General features: G+C 42.0%; 1 protein-coding gene across 1 annotated transcript in view; it reads left to right on the forward strand.

Moving 5' to 3' along the window:
- Positions 1-18,761, forward strand: part of VWA3B (von Willebrand factor A domain containing 3B) — a 211,482-nt gene that overhangs the window by 52,152 nt on the left and 140,569 nt on the right. Inside the window, exon 8 of the mRNA XM_045886208.2 lies at positions 12,918-13,043. Within this exon, the coding sequence (XP_045742164.1) occupies positions 12,918-13,043 (126 nt within the window). The remainder of the gene's footprint in view (positions 1-12,917; positions 13,044-18,761) is intronic.

Consider the following 18,761-nt stretch of genomic DNA (forward strand, 5'->3'; position numbering starts at 1 on the left):
AATCACTTCTTGTTGGACATTTGGGTAAGTTTGAATTTTTTTGCTATTAGAGATAATACAGCATTTTTTCTGTGGTGTATTTCCCCCTGTATTTTAGACTCTTTTGGGGAATAGATTTGCAGGAATGAGAATACTGGATCAACATGTCTGAACATTTTGGGTTAATCTTTCACATGGACTTGCTTTCTAAAAACTTTTAAAATGATGTAACTCCCATCAACAGTGTATGCGGAATCCCCATTTCACAGAACCTGAATTAGCATAAAAATAGTTACCTCATTTCTATCTGAATTTCTTTGATGAAGAAATTAATGTCATCAGTAGTGAATAGTAGTAGTGGAATTGGATATTTTTGTATTTAACTTCTTTTATTAATTGCCTGCTTGTCTTTTGCCCATTTATTTGCTGGGGACTTGTGTTTCTTATCACTTCCTGTGAACTCTTTGTATATTGATGACATTAACTCATTAGTATTATTACTTATTGATAATTTATCCTACTTATTGTTTTCCTTTTCATTTTGGCAATCATTTATATGCACCTTAAGATTTACATAGCAAGTCCAGTCTGTAAATCGTATAGCTCCTTTGTGATTCCATCTCTTTTCCATTTGGTCCTTTTTGGCCTGAGTTGAAAATGAAAACAAAGATCTTTTTGTTCCCTCTAGGTTTGTTTTTGAGGTGTGGTGTAACGTAAGGATGTAAACGGGTTTTTCCTAAATAGCTAACAGCTGAATTCACCTTGTTCACTCATGAACCTTTACCTTTCTTCACTGATGTATGTGGCTTCCTTTGTAATATATTGTATTCCCAGGTGTAGGCTTGCTCCTGGCCCATCTACCCTGCTTCATTGCCCTTTCCTATTCTAGTCTTCCCTTTCTGGTGATGACCTTTTAACATTAATTTGTTTCTCGTTCTGCCCTGTATATTTACTGTAGATGTGAAAAACGGATTTGCTATTATCCAAATAAATCTTCATTTCCTGTGTTGCTGGACTGAATCTTCTGAGGGGAGAGCGCATGTGTACTTGGTTTCTGTACTGTCTTATTCAGTGGAACACTTGTTTTCTCACAAAGCCACGGACATTTTAAGGTTTTCATTTTTTGCTCCCAATATATTTTTCTTCCTTCCTTTCTCTTTTTTCTTTTCTCCACTCCTCCCCCTACACTGTTTATTAGTACAGTTTTGAGGAGGTCCAGTGGTACGATTTGAAAGCAAAACAAAAGATTGAGCTATATCAGTGTTTTACTTACTACAGCTTGTCAGTGTATTAAAGCCTTAAAAAAATTTGGAACAATAATGTGGCATTTTTACCCATTATCAAGTAGAGATGTAAAAGGCCGTAGTTATTCTCTAAAGTTTCCAAAGTCATTTAGAGTGCTCCGACTTAAACTAATAAGAGACTGGATAAACTAGATACATTGCTACAAATTCTGATTTCCTTTAATTTTGACATTTGATACTTGTTGGCAAGTAGATATTTATAGGAATCTGCATTTCTCATAATGGGTTTGATAAATAAATTGTAATCATATCTGCAAATTAAGTTAATTATGCATAAATTATTACCAGCTTTTAGGCTTTGTATTTTGGGATAATTCCTTACATCAGCCTCTTCCCTTAAGAAAGTAAAAACTAGTTGTAGGCTGAGAGCACTTTTGTCTTGTTTCTTGCAAAGACAACAATTGATATATTATGTATAGTCCTTTATTCTGTGCTTGCTTTGGGTTCTTGTATGTACGTTAATTCCTTGGAAGAATTTCCCTCCACACTGAAATTTTTCCTGTTTATTTTTCTAGGACTGTTCTTTTCAGGTGATGGAAAGCTTCTCCATTGTTTTGACAGAGGCTGCTTAGGATGGTACATTAAATATCACATGGCATTTTAAGTTGTTCTTACCTTACCTTCCAAGAGTTTAAGGCCCATCTTCTTTGACTGTCAAGAATATTTAGAGAGAGGACAGGAAGGGGACTAGGGTTCATGGCACCTACTACGTCAGCCCCCCTGAGCACTTGTGCAGATGGTGGTGGCTGCCCACCTCAGGGATCAAGAGGAGATTGCCTCTAACCCTGATTCTGTGGCCAGGTGCTGTCTAAGATCTTTCCCCTGGATTTGTTTTATGGGAGAATTTTTATGGGAGGAGGCATATCCTTTTGTTCCCCTTGCCCTCTGCGATCTTCTGGTCGCCTGTACTGTGGTTTTCCCCACATTAGCCACACTTCCCCACATTCCCACATGAAAATTTTCCCCACATTAGCCACATTTCCCCACATTCCCACATGAAAATTCAGCTCCTTTATTTATTCCCTTCTACTACTCATCTCTCACACTCTTCATTAGGTATGACTTTTAATGCTACTGACCCTCTGGAGGTTGAGAAAAGACTGACATACATCCTCCCTGGCTTTTCCCTTCTGTCTCTCCTTTTGCCTTCTGAAGCCCCTCACCATTTCTTTTCAATTCTAATGATGTGTATCTTGTAGTTGGGGTTTTTTGAGCTTCTTGGGCCTGCTGGTTTATAGTTTCCATCAAATTTAGAAAGATTTCAGTCATTATTTCTTGATCACCGGTCTATAGGTCAACTGCAGTTTGGTTAATCTAGGATGGACTTGTCCTTTTTAACTAGCACTATCCAGGATATATTCTTATTGTAGTGAATAGCATGAGCACAAGAGTCAAGCCAAACCATGCAGCCATGTTTAAGGGCCCTGCTCATGTCATGTCCACTAGCATTCCATTGGCCAAAGCCAATTACATGATTAAGTCCAATGTCAATGGGATGGAGAGGGAAGTAAATTTTTGCCGAACAGTAATGTAAGCTATCACAATCTTTTGTTGTTGTGTGGTTCATTTTTGGCTCTGGAAAACAGTGTCTGCTGGGAAGTGAATCAACTTTGGAATCCCATACCTGGATTCAAACCCTAGTTTTGCTACTAACTACTTGTGTAACCTTAGCAAGTTACTTAACCTTTCTAAACTATGTTCCCTCAGTTGTAAAAATGGTAATAATAGCATTTACCTCATGGCTTTTGGGAAAATTAAAACATGTAACACACATGGAAATGTTTAGTACAAAATTGGCATCCAATTAGTGCTAGTTTCCTTTTGGGATTCCAAGTGGGCTTTTATTGTAGACATTGGTTCTAGAAAGTAAAACAATCTGACAAGATACAAAAGCCTCTGTCATAAAGAATATTTTTATAATAGTCATGATACTATTTCATTCACAGTGATGAATGAGAATTGGAATTTGGATCCAGGAAGTGAATACTGTACTATTCAACTATGTCCTGATAGGAGGAAGGTCCATTTTCAAGGTTGATACTAGGGGTTGGCCTCCTTCAGAAGCACCCATTCTATGGGGCCTTTTCTGGGCATGACTTTCTCCTACTTCCCTGCTGTCAGACTGGGCTCAGGGAGGAGCTCGAATGGTGCAAGAATAGTTGTAAATTGGATGTGGTAGTTTTCAATTCTCAGAAGCTTCACGTAGATTCTTCTGGATGGGGTCTGGGTTATTGCTCTTTGGGGAAGGTGCTGGTGCTTTCCAGAAACTGTATCTTTAAAGGGTACAGTCCTAATTCTGTGAAAAGCTGGCTACTCCTTAGGTTGTGAAAGCCCCGTGGGCCTAAAGTGAGGGGTCTATTTGGTGGTTTGAGGACTTTTAGGAGGAAAAAGGGCTTCTGATCTCTTGGGTTTGGAGCAGACCTCATCTTTTGTATTAGTTCTCTCTTCTGGTTTTACCCTTGAAAAATTTAATTAAACCGAAACTATAAATATGGAATAGGAAAATCATGTTAGAGAAAAATGTCCTCTTAAGGGCCTGGCATCAGCCTAAGAAAAGGAAAGAATTTTGGCATTTGATGTAGCTATCCTGGGCTCTGGACTGATTGGTGATGTGAACAATGGACTTATTTTAGATGGTCTATGATGTCAGGCTCTTCAGAATTGGAAATTCGAGGCACTCCTGTGGTAGAATAAGCATCCAGGCTGACAGCCATGGTCAGAGCTCTGAGCTCCCACTTCAAGCCAGAGGAGGAGGTGGAGGAGGAGGAAGAAGAAGAGGAGGAAGAGGAGGAGAAAGAGGAAGAGGGGGAGGCAAACGGCAGACACTCGGGGCACAGTTGTAACTTCAACATAGTTCCATACACACAACCAAAAGAGCTACCAGCTCAGGACCGTCTCATGGTTCCAGGAGGTCAGGGTTGGGCAGCACAACATCGTTCACTTATACCTGCACCCATGTCAGGCGTCACTAATGGATTCATCATCGTCCTTCCCACTGAGCAGTACTGCCCTGGGCCCTCCACATTGCTCGCTGGCCAGCCCCTAATTGAGCAGAACTACAAACGGGGTTCACTGCACTTACTGCCATATTGGCTCTTGTCTCTAAGAGAAAGACTTTTCAAAGAATAAATAAAAAGGAATATCAGGTAATAGGAAAGGATACTGTTTTTCTGAGAGTGTTTTTGTTTGGGTCTAGTATTCCTGGCAAAATGGTGTCAGAAAAGCTGCTCAGATCAGCTAGTTTTATTCTGAAGTCCAAAAATGGTGTAGCTGTAAAAATTTGGCTGATTCTCCCTTTGGAAACTGTACTTTTTGTGTGTGTTGGTGAAGGTAAATGCATGAACTAAAACTAAATATTATGAAACTAAATTTTACTTACTTTAAGATATGTTCGGGCTGTTAGGCTTGGAGAGAAAAAAAATAACCAAGTTATGTTCTTGGAAGGCACTTCCGATCTTTAATTAGATATTTAAAGTTTACTGGCCCATCACTCAGGCTTGGCATTGCCTCTTTGTTTCTAATCTCTGATTTAATTTAGAAGCACTGATTATAACTTACTGACAGCAGGAGGCTCTCTCAGAGGTCTTCCTTCCCCCTAGAACTCAGTTTAATTCAGTGGATGGAGCCGGAGCAGCTGCACTTCCAAAATTGTTGTCACATTACAGTTTTCAAGGCTGAGAGACTTTAATTATCTCCAGAGTCCTGCTCCTTCCAATAATGGTTTGCCTTGAATTTCTGTGAGACAGGGCTCTGGTTAGTTAACAACCCTTTGTTCAACACCTTCTGTGTGTCTTTAGAGGCTCACTAGGGCTGAGGAGGAGATTCTGAAGGCATAAAAGACAAGGTTCCTATTCAGGGAACCTCAAACTCTTAGAATATCAATTATGCTTCTGCTTGATGATTTAAAAGTTGTTCCTTCCCATCATAACTCCAGGAGTCCAGTTTAGGATTTAAGAATTTCCCACCTCCACCCTCTTCTTCCCTACACCTGGGTATGTGTGAAGGTCTACTTCTCCTAACCAGAGAGTAAGACGCTTTCAGGGCAGGGAACCACTGTATTCCTTCCCCCATTCCGCATTTATATCCTGGGTTCCTTGTTATTCTCAGCTCCCAGTTGCAGTATAGCCTGTCCCCAGGATGCCTCCACTGCTCACTATAGTCCTTTCTTGGCATGGGGCAGTGGTGGGCTCAGCCCAGTTCTTTGGTCACCAACACAATCAATCTTTTAGAATCCCACTGAAATAATTGAGTGGGTCCAGACATCTTGCATCACCTAACAAAACATATGGAATAGAGAAATCCCTCAAGAATCTCTTAAGAATTAAAATGAATTGCTAAATAAGAACTGGTGTCAATTTCTGATTACCTTTGAATAAACGTGCCCTGATTTGAGGGCACATTTACTTTTGAAAATCAGGCACTGTGCTGAGCTCTGGGCATCCAGTGATGAAAAAGGAAGTCCCTCTCCTCAGGAAGTTTATGCTTGGGAACAGCCTATTTGGAAGTGTCTGCCAGCTGTCAGGGATGTACCAGGGAGAGTGGTTATAAAAATGGATCAACATAGTTCTGTCTTTAAGGAAATCACAGTTGGATAAGGGAGACAAACATGCAGATAGCACAAGTCCAACGCTTGAGAGCTCTCAGAGCTACTAACCCCGTGAAGCTGTGCCGTGGGTGACTGCCAATCCCAGCGCAGGCACATGCCAGCTAAGCCGGCAGGGGTGGGTTGCTGCTCATCAGAATCTCACAGGAGGCCCTGGCCTTGGAGATCAGCTCACCAACCATCATCACCTACACATCAGAATTACAGACTGGGTGCTTTCCCTCCCAGGAAGAGATGAGTCTATAAGCCCCTTGAAGAAGGAAACTAAAAGCAACCAACACCCTAACAGATGAGATTTGCTTACATAGATCTTGTGTTGTGATCATTTACGAGGGCACACAAGGACAGTGTTCCACTGTAGAAAGAGAATGGGCAACTTTGGAGACAGACCTGACTGCACTACTTATTAGTTGTGTGGCCTTGGGTAAGTTTCTTAATTTCTCTGAACCACACTTCACTCATCTGTAAAATGGGGGTGATGATCCCTACTTATTCGTGATCATTGTGAGAGTAAATGAGGCAGTATGTTTAAGTGCCCAGCACAGTGGCTGCCACATAGTAGGCACGTAGTAAGTTTTAGTTTTCCCCTCTTTCTCCTCCTTGATGCATCAGCGGGAAGCAGGCATTATAAAAGACGTCTAATCTAAAATAAACAGCACTATTAGAAATAGTGGAATGTAATGAACCATATCAGTGAGAATGGCCTGGAATGGGTATCTAGAAGATGGTATGTCAGGGATTCTCCAGCACTTTGAAGGGGAAAAAGAGCTTTGACTTCTTTGGGGAGAGCACTTCTTTAGGGCAGGAATAGGGACATCAGGGTATTAGAATATTGTTCCCAGAAACGACTCAACTTTTTTTCTCCAAGAATATTTTGTATAGAAATAATTTGTTTACATGCCTGTCTCACCTATTAGACTAAAGCTTTGCAAAATTTTGTTGCAAAAGAATCACTGGGATGCTTTCAGGAGTACAGTTTCCTCGAGTCTCCCCCTGCCCCCCCACTCAGAATAAGTCTAGGGTATGGCCTAGGAGTTTGTACTTTGATAAGCACATTGGGGGGTTCTGACACATGTTCTGAGGACCACACTTTGGGAAGACCACACTGGAGTGAGAGCCCCTTAAAAGCTTGGACTGTTTCCTGTTCATTCTGTATTTCCAGTGCTCAGATATAATAGATATTGAATGAGTTTGGTTGAATAAATGATTGAACAACAATTCTCTAAGAAGATGTCCTATTGAGAAGAGGATATTTTAAAATAATTGGCTTCCTGGGTCCTAGGTCAGTGTCTTGTGAGCCTGCTAAAACTTGGGAGGGAGACCCAGTCTCTGGTAGCCCACATGACCCATTTCACAAAAATGGGCTTTTGGTTGAGGACAGAAGGCTGAGCAGATGCTAGTGTGGGGTTGCTCCCTCAAACAGTAATCCTAGCCTTACTGTTTCTCTGTTGATTCAGGGTTGGTTGATAGAAATCAGGGAGTAGCTCTGTGACCGTCTTGCGTTCATTTCGTGCACTGTAGATCCCTTAGAACCAAAAAGAAGTTCAGGCCTTTTTGTGATGGAAAAGCTGAGAAACAACAATTTTAACAAATTTTCTCTGAAGGAAAGTTCCCCTGAATTTACCATTTCATTAAAACACCTCTTGATTTGCTGCCTTTTAAAGGGTATTGCCTATTCTAAATAGAATAGATTTATTCAGCCAAACTTTATTGTGGGCATTTAGACATTGTTTCTTTAGATATTGCTTCTCTATCCCTGTGCCCGGGTCTTTATCACCTGCTTGCCCGGTAGCACCCAGAGCCTGGGGTCATCCTTCTTGGCTGAGTTTGGTGGAGAATAATGATGGCTTATATTCAAGTTTTCTAGGTGAATGTTGGGTGATTATACTGCATTACATTTGCACTTTACGGTGTTCCACTTAGAAGAGAGAGGCCCCAGGAGATAGGCTCACACCCACTTATTAAGAGTTGCCCACACGTGGTATTTGAAATTGCTTTTAAGACATCATGGCCCAGGGCGCCTGGGTGGCTCAGTTGGTTAAGCGACTGCCTTCGGCTCAGGTCATGATCCTGGAGTCCTGGGATCGAGTCCCGCATCAGGCTCCCTGCTCGGCGGGGAGTCTGCTTCTCCCTCTCCCACTCCCTGTTTGTGTTCCCTCTCTCGCTGTGTCTTTCTCTGTCAAATAAATAAATAAAATCTTTAAAAAAAAAAAAAAAAAGACATCATGGCCCTTGTGAAACATGTATATTCATTGCTCCAGGAAAATGCTAGACGTTTATCCAGATAGCGAAATGACTCTATTTTCTTTAAACTAATCAGTGATTAATTTCCACAGGGCAACTGAGTGCAGCTGCCCACGCACCTTGGTGGTTGGGGCGGTGGGGCCAGATCAAGCCAGAAGGTGTTCAGTGACCTCTCAACACCAAAGCAGCTTAATATATAATTTAACACAAGTAAGCGGGGATTTTCCATTGCAACAGAAACTACTGATTTCACCACTTGCAGTGTCCCCTTGCATCAGACCCTTATTATAATTTCAGATCTCTGGGGATTTTCGTCCCCTCATAGTTTAGTTTAAGAAACACATTGTATTGCTTTCTGTAAATAGAAGCATGTGCTGCTTTTCCCTGAAAATACTGCCTTTTGATAGTTCTGTTCAGTTCTTTTAGATCCTCATAGCTGAATAGGAGTTTAGGGCTCCAGCAGACAGCAGTCTCTACCCATCTGGGTCAGTTCTGCACCCAGGAGTCCTGTGCAATGGGGAAGGGCCACAGACAGATGAGCCCGTGCTGGGACTAGGGAGGGGTCTGGGACTCAGGGCTGCTGATGGTGTTTTTAGTTTCTGGCTTGCCCTCTCCCTGTGCTACATTAGGTTGTCCTGGGACCAGTGTCACCCTAGCTGCTTTTTGAATTGCCTTTCCCCTCCTGCCGTTGGGATGCTAGTGTTTCAGATACGTGGGGGGAGCCTTGTGTCGCTGTGGCAGGAGGATCTAAAAGGAAGGGACTTACTGCTCTTGAGGGCATGTCACTGTTAAGGTCTGGAATACCGAGGGCACAGTCATATGCTCAAGTGACGTGAGTCTGTTATATACCACTCAGAAGAGTTTCTTGCAATATTGGGACCTGTCCGTCCTGAAGCGGAGCAATTCCCCAAGGAAAGAATGTATTTGGTTCTGGTTGTTTCTTTGTAATAAGGACAATAAAAGCAAGGAAGGACAAGAATTCTTGCTGAAAACACTGGATCTTGTGCTAAGTGCCGTGGAGGATACAAAGAAAGAAAAGACATTGTCCCTACGTTCAAGACGTTTACAATCTAGTGAGCAAAGTCAGCCTGTGTGAACATAAGCAGTAATCCAAGCCTGCGCGCTCACACCATAGGAGAGCTTTAGACCACAGCTCTTGATAGCACAATGACCGGGGACACACTGCTGAGTGGTGAGCTGTGTTGTAAGCAGCTGCGTACTAAAAATAAAGCATCATGTTTGTGAAGGATTGACTTAAATTAGACTGGATTCAAGGTCATGCAAATACTAGTTCACCATCACTGGCTGATGCTTCTTTGTCCTCCTTGGAATTGGAGGTTGGGGTGACAGGCAGCCAGGAATTGCATATACTGTCAGCCTATCTAACGGGGGAGAGGGGGACCTGAGAGTGTGTCCTGGAAGCAAAAGGACTGAGAACGGTGGTTGTGGCTAATGCCTTCCATGGGATTGAGAAGGAGCTGGAGGGCGATCACTGTTTGCTAGGATGGCTGGGCCAACCTTGATGGCAGAGGCTGGACAGTGCCTTGAATGAAGGGTGGGGTGAGTGCAGTGGAGAGCTCTGGGTTTCCTGATGGTGAAGATAGTGGCATACAGGGGCCCTAGCGGGCTGGGAGGACAGTGCCCTGACCAGGTGGCAGAGCATTTGGGAATGCTATAGAGCCTTGAACCCTGGACTCGATTGCAACGCAGGGAGCAGGGCCCTCAGCACTGGCAGTGCCCATCTACCACATAGTAAGTGCTCGACAAATATTTGCCAAATGAATAATTAATGAATTGTACTCTGACAACTGGACTTTATCCTGTAGGTGAGACATGGAAGATTTGACAGGGAGGTGGTGTTCCTCTGACATATCAAAACATACCTGACCTGGGGCTCATTTCATTTGTTAAACCAGCCAATTTGAGAAATCAATACCGGGTGCTAATGAAAAACAGCAGCTTAATATGACATCTCTCCCAGCTGGTGTCAGAATTCTGTGAGCCTTCAAATTGCTACCTCATGGCACATGGGAGATATCAGGGCTTGGTGCAGGAGGGGGACGTTTGGGTTGGAAGATTTTGTAGTTTGTCTGGATGTCTCTTTGAGGAACCATATCCTGCTTCTGTGCATAGCAGATCTTGGCTGGCTTGTACCTTGGTGATCAAAATCCGTGTGGCTTCCTCATGATTTTGTCTCCTCTCTGGTTTAGCCTATGGCATCTAAATTCACAGAGCTCTCTGAATACTGGGATTTCCTGTGCCTTGTCCTCCATCCTCTCGGTCTTCAGTAGGGCTGTCTCCCTGGGCTGCAACTGCTTGATATCCCAGCTGAGTCCCTTAGAAGTGACCCTGCTAAAAATGGCAGCCCTTCCTCACTGCCTGTGGAATAACAAAATAAAACCTCTACATCCTAAGTTATGCTTTTTATTGCTCTGCAGTTTTTCTTGTTTTGTTTTTAAAGCAAACCTGGTTAAATGGACAGTTTTGAGGTTTTTTTTTTTTTTTTTTTCTGATCACCAGCATAGGACTCTGTAGCTGCCTAATTATAATGACTAAACTGGTGTATTGATAATCTGGTTACTACCTGCACAGGGAGCATGCTGTCACTTACTGCCCCTTAAATACACTGTCCTGTTTCTGGATCATCAAGAGCAACTCAGTTTTCTTGAATTTTTCCTTTGTTGCTGACCTGTGGTTCACTGCCTCTTAAGATACTATTGACAAGTGTGGGGGGAATGGAAATTGACAAGCCTTGACTCATTCAAAACTTTTAAAGAGAGGATTCTGCTACTTAACACCTCTGTGCTACAGTAAGCAGCTGGAATTCAGTTTTGCTTTTGCACCAGTCAGAAAGTCCTGTGGGCTTAAGGTTTGCATTTGGCAGCAGGTTGCGACATTTTTAGAATTCCAGCACGGAGCTGCGTATACATCACGTTTCACTCCTTGGACTATTGATGGCTGTAGAGCCACGGTGGCCCTCCATATCTGGCAGGGCTTGTCACTTGCTTCTTTATGAATACAGCTTTTAATACTCTCTTACTCCACCTGGCCAGCTTCGGGAGGGCCAGATCCCTGGCATCCCCTTACTTCCGCCCTGCCCTTCTTGACTACATTTGAATGTCAGAAACATCAACTATGGTCTGCCCTGGTCTGTCCTGGTGGCTTAAGGTTAGTCCTTTCACCCTGGGTAGATGAGTCTCCTGGGGCAGCCCTTAGGCTGATGGTGGTCTCTCATTCTCAGTGGACATAGGGTCTCAAGCATCTGTGGACTATTACATAGACAGGCTTGGTAAGGAGGTCTCAGTAGCAGCTCAGGGAGGGGGCTGCAGGGACCCTCTATAACCATCCATTCCTTCTCTAGGGCAACCATGCAGGGTGGCAGAGTTGGTAGAGTCAGACCAACTTGGGTTTGACTCCCTGCTCTGACACTCATTGACTGTGTGACCTTGGATGACTCATTCTGCCTCTGTTTCTATACAGCTGTAGAATGAGGACAAGAGTAGAATTTGCCTGCAGAGCTGTGGTAAAGAGAAAGAGACAATGTTTAGAAAGGCCCGAGTTCAATACCACGCACAAAGCAGGTACCCTCAAAGGTATTTATCATTAGAGAGTTTGGACTAGCTTACTTTAATGATAATATCGTCAGTGTTCTCTGAGCTGACTGTATACAGTCTGTGAAATTGAGTTAGATTTTTTTTAAGCTTTTTATTGGAATGGAGCTTTTAAAATTGAGACGATATCTGCTAAATTCTGAATACTTACTAGAACCATATTAGAAGCAACCCCAGAGCAGCGACTCTCTGGTAGCCCCTGTGATGTCTTGAGTAGTACCAGGCCAGTGGCTGGGCCCATGGATGCCACTGAAAATGGGAAGCTCTCTTGTGGCCTCTTGGATTCACCACTGGCCTTGTGTGTGCAGCATGCTCTAATCGAGAGGTGTGTGGAGATAATGGTAGGTTTACATACAGTTTTAAGAAATAATAGAGATACCCAGGTGCTCTTTACCCAGTTTCCCCTATGGTAGCATCTTGCAAAACTATAGGACATTACCACAGCCATCACGTTGATATTGATGTTGTCAAGATACCACGAGAGGATCCCTTATGTTGCACTTCTGTGGCTGTACCCACTTCCCTCCTGCTCCAACACCCTCCTTAATCTCTGGAAACTACTAATCTCTTAGGGCCTGGACCTCTTACCATAGGATAAAATTTTATTGATTGATTGTGAGAATGAGATTAATATTTATATTAAGTAGCCATATCATTTTGAAAAAAATATCATACAGCCAAACCTAACCCTTAATTAAGAGACCAGAGATCCAGAAAAGGAGGCCAAAGAATAATTTCTTACATTAGGGGAAGATAAGGACTGTGAAGGTGGTTTTCAGAGAAGTGGGAAATCTCAGTTTAATCAAGAAAGGTTAGGAATTATTACTTTCATATACCACTGAATTTCTGTTCCCCACCCTGGCTTTTGTTAGGTGCTTTTGAATAATTTCATTCTTTATCTTATTTGAGTATTATCAGGAATTCATCTTAAAATATTATGGCTGCTACAAATATTTACAAAGATTTATTGCATCCTAAAGTCTACATTTATGATTTCTTGAGGTGACAGCACTTCCTTAGGGATTTCAGTTCTGATTCTCAGATTAGTGGGGAAAGTGGAATTTGATGTTCAGAAATGTTCTAGAAACTTGGCTGGTGTGTAGCAGGCCTCTGGGACTACCAGAGAGTTCTTGGCCTTGCCATAGCCGCCCACTCACACTGTGTTTCTCTTCCCAGGAGCTGGGGTCAGAGAGGACGTGTTTCTTATTTGGAGGGAGATGAAGGAAGCCTGCAGCACTCTGACTCAGATCCAGAGGCTGGTCGCTGAGCCACCCAAGTCCAATGTGGACAAAGTCGACCATGGTGGGTGCTGTTTATGTTCATAGTGTTACCAGTTGGGGATGAAGGGCTGTTTCCTGAGGAGTTCTTCCAGAGTTGTGCTATGGTTTGTATGTGTGTGTGTGTATGTGAGTGAGTGAATGTGAGTGTGTGTGTGCGTGTGTGTGTGAGATTGTCCAAGAAAAACGAGCTGGACAGGAAGGTGGTAACTATTGCTAGGGAGAAGAGGCCTCAGTGTAAAGCTGGGCTCAGTGATGACTACAACATGGACAAGTGGGGATTTGCAGCCAAGGAGCGGGGTGGGGTTGGTGGATGGAAAATTACTAAGAGGAAACATCAGGGGTAAAAGGGGATTCTGGCTAAACCTACCTGACAGGATTCTTGCTGAAGGCAGGCCAGGATGACCAGATATCACCTGGGGGTGGTGGGCTATGAGATATTTGATCAGATGTGAAGGGTGCGGGGATTCTGGCTAAACTGACTTAGCAGGATTTTTGCTAAAATTGGGTGATGCAGAGACAAACATCGAAGTTCAAAGCTGGAGGCCTAGTTGAGAAGAGGATTCAGAGGAACCTGAGTTTGGAGTGAGAAAGTCCTTGTTGCAAATCCCAATTCCATCATTAGGCATTGACCCAAATTAATCTCTTTAAGCTATAGTTTATTCTTCTGTTAAGTAATTATATCCATCTTGAGGGATTGTAAAGATTGAGTAAAATAATGTATGCTTTGCACCAAGCAGGTATTTGATAAATGTTAGCTCACTCTTTTCCCTTTCACAGTTAGAGAGTTAGTATACTGATTCTCCTTTCTGAATTCTTGAGTTAGTAAATGGTTTTCCTCTGTAGGGCACTGCTTCCATTTAGGGCACCTCTGGTAATAATGGTAGTTAACATTTACAGCACATACCTTACATGGCAAGTCCCGTGCTAGGCTCTTCACAGTATTCACTCATTTAACCTTCCTACAATCTTATAAGATAGGTGCTCCATTTAGGTTAAGTAACTTACCCAAGGCCACAGAACTAGAAGTAGTGAGACCAGGATTCAGAACCTAGTTCCTCAGTAAAAGTATCCAAGTCTGTCTTTCACCCCAGACATTCTGATTGAATCCATAAAGTATGCAATTTGGACATTGAGGGTTTTGAAAGCTCCCCAAATGATCCTAATGTATAGCAAAGTTTGGGAACCTTTGCCAGGCTGTATTGCCTCCTGGTACCCTGCCTATATTACAGAGGTGTCAATGTGGGAGGAGAGCAAGGAGCCAGACCAGCTGGGGCAGGGATGCAGTTGAAGAGGAGAAGTGGGGAAGGGACATGTGTAGAGGGAGGAGGAGGTTAAAGGCATGGGTAAACTTGCCCTGTGCAACCTGATAAATTCCTTGTGACTGTGACTGGGTGTCCAGCTGTGGGTCTGGGGCAGCACAGCTGCAGTTGCTTTGCCAGTGCCAGCTCTCCGGGGTCCCCAAGGAGGGGCCTGTAGTGACACCATACTTAATGTGAACCCAAAGAGTCCTCTGTCATCCTGAGAGCATGAAAATGAAGCAGGGGGCCTTGGGTTAAAGTCAGCATCCATGGTACACAAAGAGAATGGTGATCCTGCTGCTCAAGTGTTGGGGGGGTAGTACAGTGGACTGAATTGTTCCCCCAGAGTTCATCTGTTGAGACTCTAACCCCCAATGTGATTGTATGAGGAGATAAGGCCTTTAAAAAGGTAGTTAAGGTTAAATGAGATCATAAGGGTGGGACCCTAATCCAGTATGACTGGTGTCCTTATAAGAAGAGGAGGAGACGCCAGAGACCTCTCTCTTTCCACGCGTGCACAGAGGAAAACTTATGTGAGGACACAGTAGGAAGATGACTGTCTACGAGCCAGAAAGAGATGCTTCACCAGAAACCAACACTGAGGGCACCTTGATCTTGGACTTTCAGTCTCCAGAACTGTGAGAAAACGAATTTATGTTGTTTAAGTCACCCAGTCTATGGTATTTTGTTGTGGTAGCACAAGTAGACTAAAATAGGGAGTATTTAAACTTGGGGAAGTTAGTCTTGAGGATTAACAGAAGATTTTTAGATACTATTTCTAAAGGAAACAGAAAAGCTGTTGGCCTCAGTAATTGATAGAAGGATAGATCATTGTCCCTTTATTTCAGTCTAACACACACACACCCCCAAAACTAAAAACTAAACATTTTCAAAAGATGCTTCACATATACTATTTCTATTTAAAAAGGAAAATTTGGTCAGGACCTTTCCACTGTTGGATACTCATTGAAACTTTTATAACCTTGCTTTGGCCCCAGAGACCATATTTGGAGTGTCTGATCTGCTCCTCTTGCCACCTATAGCACAGTGTTATTGAGGCAAAGGAGGGTCTGCTTCATGTGAAGGCATAGCCATTTCCTAAGTTTGGCTGCCCAAGGCCTGCTAGGTCAAAGGAGATAGCATAGCCATCTGGAGAGGGATGGGTTAGGATGGAGGTCAGATGGGCTGCCATTGCATGTGAAACCTTCATGTGAATTAGACAAAGTCGATCTTCCCAGGCATAGCACCCCCACACGCCCCCTGGGCTAGGTGCACTGGTTCAGAGACCAGCTGGCCAGGAGGGTGATTTCTGGCAGGGATGATTCATCAGCTTGATGCCTAGGATAAGAGGTTGGTGAGGCCAGATACTCCAGTCACTGGTAATTTTGACCTCTTTTAATTACCAAGAGTAGGATATGAGAAATCTCAGGGGTGGGGGGGGGGAATGACAAAAATATATGAAATAATAGTTTTTAACCAACTGAGCCACCCAGGCACGCCTGAAATAATGGTTTTTAAAGACACGGGACACCAAGAAATGAAGGCCAGTGATCCCTGAGATACAGGGATATCCAAGGTGAGCTCTGTGATTATCTCAACCTAATGCTTTCAGAGAGTTTCCAGGCCATGTGGTAGGGAGGAGGATTCCAGGTGGAGCACAATAAACTTCCGATTCTGGGAGACAGAGCTAAGAGTCCAGGGAGACCAAGAAATCTAGATTTCATAGGACAAATTACCAGAGAGGAGAGAGGTACATGGAAGAACTCTGGAAATCTGCAGAGCCCCGCTGCTTGAGAATTTGGCTCAATATGGAGGAACTCTTTCATGTGGGGAGATTACCTGAGGCTGGGAAAGATCCATTGGGAAGAATTGGAAAGAAAAAGCTTGGTGCTCACACAGGGCCAGGAACAGTGCCTGTTCTTAACAGCCCTAGTGTAATAAATCATAACTCATGGGGCACTGGGTGGACTACTTGGGAAAGTCTTGCCTCAGTAATGGGGAATGAGTAGCATTCAGTGGAGCTCTAGGCCCTCTGAGGAAATCATCAAATTAAGACATGAAGGAAAGAACTCTTTATAGGTAATGAAACTGCATCTCAGAACAAGGTTCCAGAAGCTTTAAAAGAATACAAAAACAACCAGTAGCCAACAAGGTGAAATTTACAACTGGCTTCCAGAGATTACTAGGTGTGAAAAGAAGCAGGAAATATTTCCCTTAATAATCTATCAATCCAATCCAGACTCACTGGGAACTGATACATTAGGATTGACAGAAAAAGAAATTCAGTTATTATAACTGTATTTCATATGTTCAAAAATTTAAGTAGGAACAGAGATGATATAGTTTTTTAAAAAAAGATATATGTTGAACTTTTAGAAATGAAAAGCTTTTAGGGAAGAAAATATCTTAGATGAAAACATGCTGAATGGGATCAATGGCAGATTAGACATTGCAGGGAAAAAGATTAGTGAACTTGAAGACACAGCTATAGGAACTATTCAAAATGAGACACTCAGATAAAAAGAATAATAATAAACAAGTAAAAACCAAACGAAAAACAAACAAAAGAGCATCATTGAGCTTCAACTAGCCAAAATATATATGTAGATGGAATTTCCAAGGAGAGGAGAGAAGGGGGAACAGAAAAATATTAGAAGAAATAAAGATTGAAAAATGTCCAAGTTTGATGAAAACTATAACTCAGATCTAAGAAGTTCAATGGATGCCAAGTACAAGAAAATGAGGGAAAGTATACCAAGGGACATCATAATCAATTTGTTCAAAACCAGTAATACAGAAGAAATCTTAAAAGCAACTAGAGGAAAAAGAAGAAATGTTATATACAAAGGAACAAAGATAACCACAACAGCAGAATTCTTGTTGCAAGTGAAAAGACAGGGGAGCAACATCATTTTCTCCCTTTCAGTACTTTAAATTTTCAACCTAGAATTCTATAGTCTATGTCTTTCAAAAATAAAAAGCAAAATACGGATGTTTTCAGATACATGAAAGCTGAAAGAGCTTATTATAAGCACATCTGCCCTTCAGGAAATATTAGAGGATAGAGAATATCAGGAATAGAGAACACAGGAGATAACTACATGGATAAATATAAAATATTTTTCTATTTAGATATCTTTAAAAGACAATTGACTAAACAGAAATAATATCTGTGTACTGTGGGGTCTATAACATATGTCTAAGTAAAATGTATGACAACAATAGCATAAAAGCAGGAGAGGAATGGCAGCATTAGAAGTTCTAAAGATGAACAACCCAAATGTCCACTGACAGATGACTGGATAAATAAACAGTGGTATGTACATACAATAGAATATTATTCAACCTTTAAAAGGAAGGAAATTCTGACATAGGCTACAACATGGATAAATCTCTCAAAGGTGTTACCCTAAGTGAAATAAGGCGAACACAAAATGACAAGTATTGTATGAGTCCACGTATATGAGGTGCCTAGAATAGTCAAATTTATAGAGACAGAAAGTAGAATAGTGGTTACTAAGCGTTGGGGGAGTGGGGAATGGAGAGTTATTATTTAATGGGTAAACAGTTTCTGTTTGGGATACTGAAAAAGTTGTGGAGATGGATGGTGGTGATGGTTGCACCACAATATCAATACTAAATGCCACTTAATTGCACTCTTGAAGATATCTAAAATGATAAATTCTATGTTATATATGTTTTACTACAATTAAAACAACAACAACAAACCAATGCTTTGCAAAACAAAACAAAACAAAAAACAAATCCAGGAAGGGAGAAATGGAAGTATGCTATTACAAGGTTCTTAAACTTGTGCATGAAGGCCTATACTGTTAATTGAAATTAGGGTATGATATATTGAAGATGTTTGCTATATACCTAAAGTAACTACTAAATAACAAAACAAGCCAACAAAGGAGATAAAATGGAATTAGAAATACTCAATCCAAGATCTGTCAGAAGGGAAAAAGAGAGCCAAGAACAAATAGGGCCAATAGAAAACAAATGGCAAGATGATAAATATAAACTTAACCATACATATATCAAGATGTATCAGTTTGTATACTTTAAATGTGTGTGGTTTACTGTATGTCAATTATATCTCAGTGCAGATGTTAATAAAGTAAAAGAGGATGTGGATCACTCCTGAGGTGCTGAGCTGTTCAGAGATATTGGTGTTAATGCATCTGAGCATTCTGTGTGTGTGTGTTTGAGTGTGCCAGGTATGACTCTCAAATGAAAAGATGGCTTTTCTCACAAAACGTTCAAGAATTTGTCCAAGTTAGGGAGACTTGACTCTTCTTTGGATGATGCTGCAGCTCATCATTTCAGGAGCTCCTCATTTGTAATAACCTTCACAGCCATTTTATTACTCACTGGAGATAATAAGTCTAATCATGTTGTATAGTCATGCCAAATTGGACTCTCAATATTTGGTTGGT

This window comes from Mirounga angustirostris, unplaced genomic scaffold (assembly GCF_029215605.1).
Source record: "Mirounga angustirostris isolate CCGP_5_RB_7025 unplaced genomic scaffold, mMirAng1.0.hap1 SCAF_10, whole genome shotgun sequence".
Lineage (NCBI taxonomy): Eukaryota > Metazoa > Chordata > Mammalia > Carnivora > Phocidae > Mirounga > Mirounga angustirostris.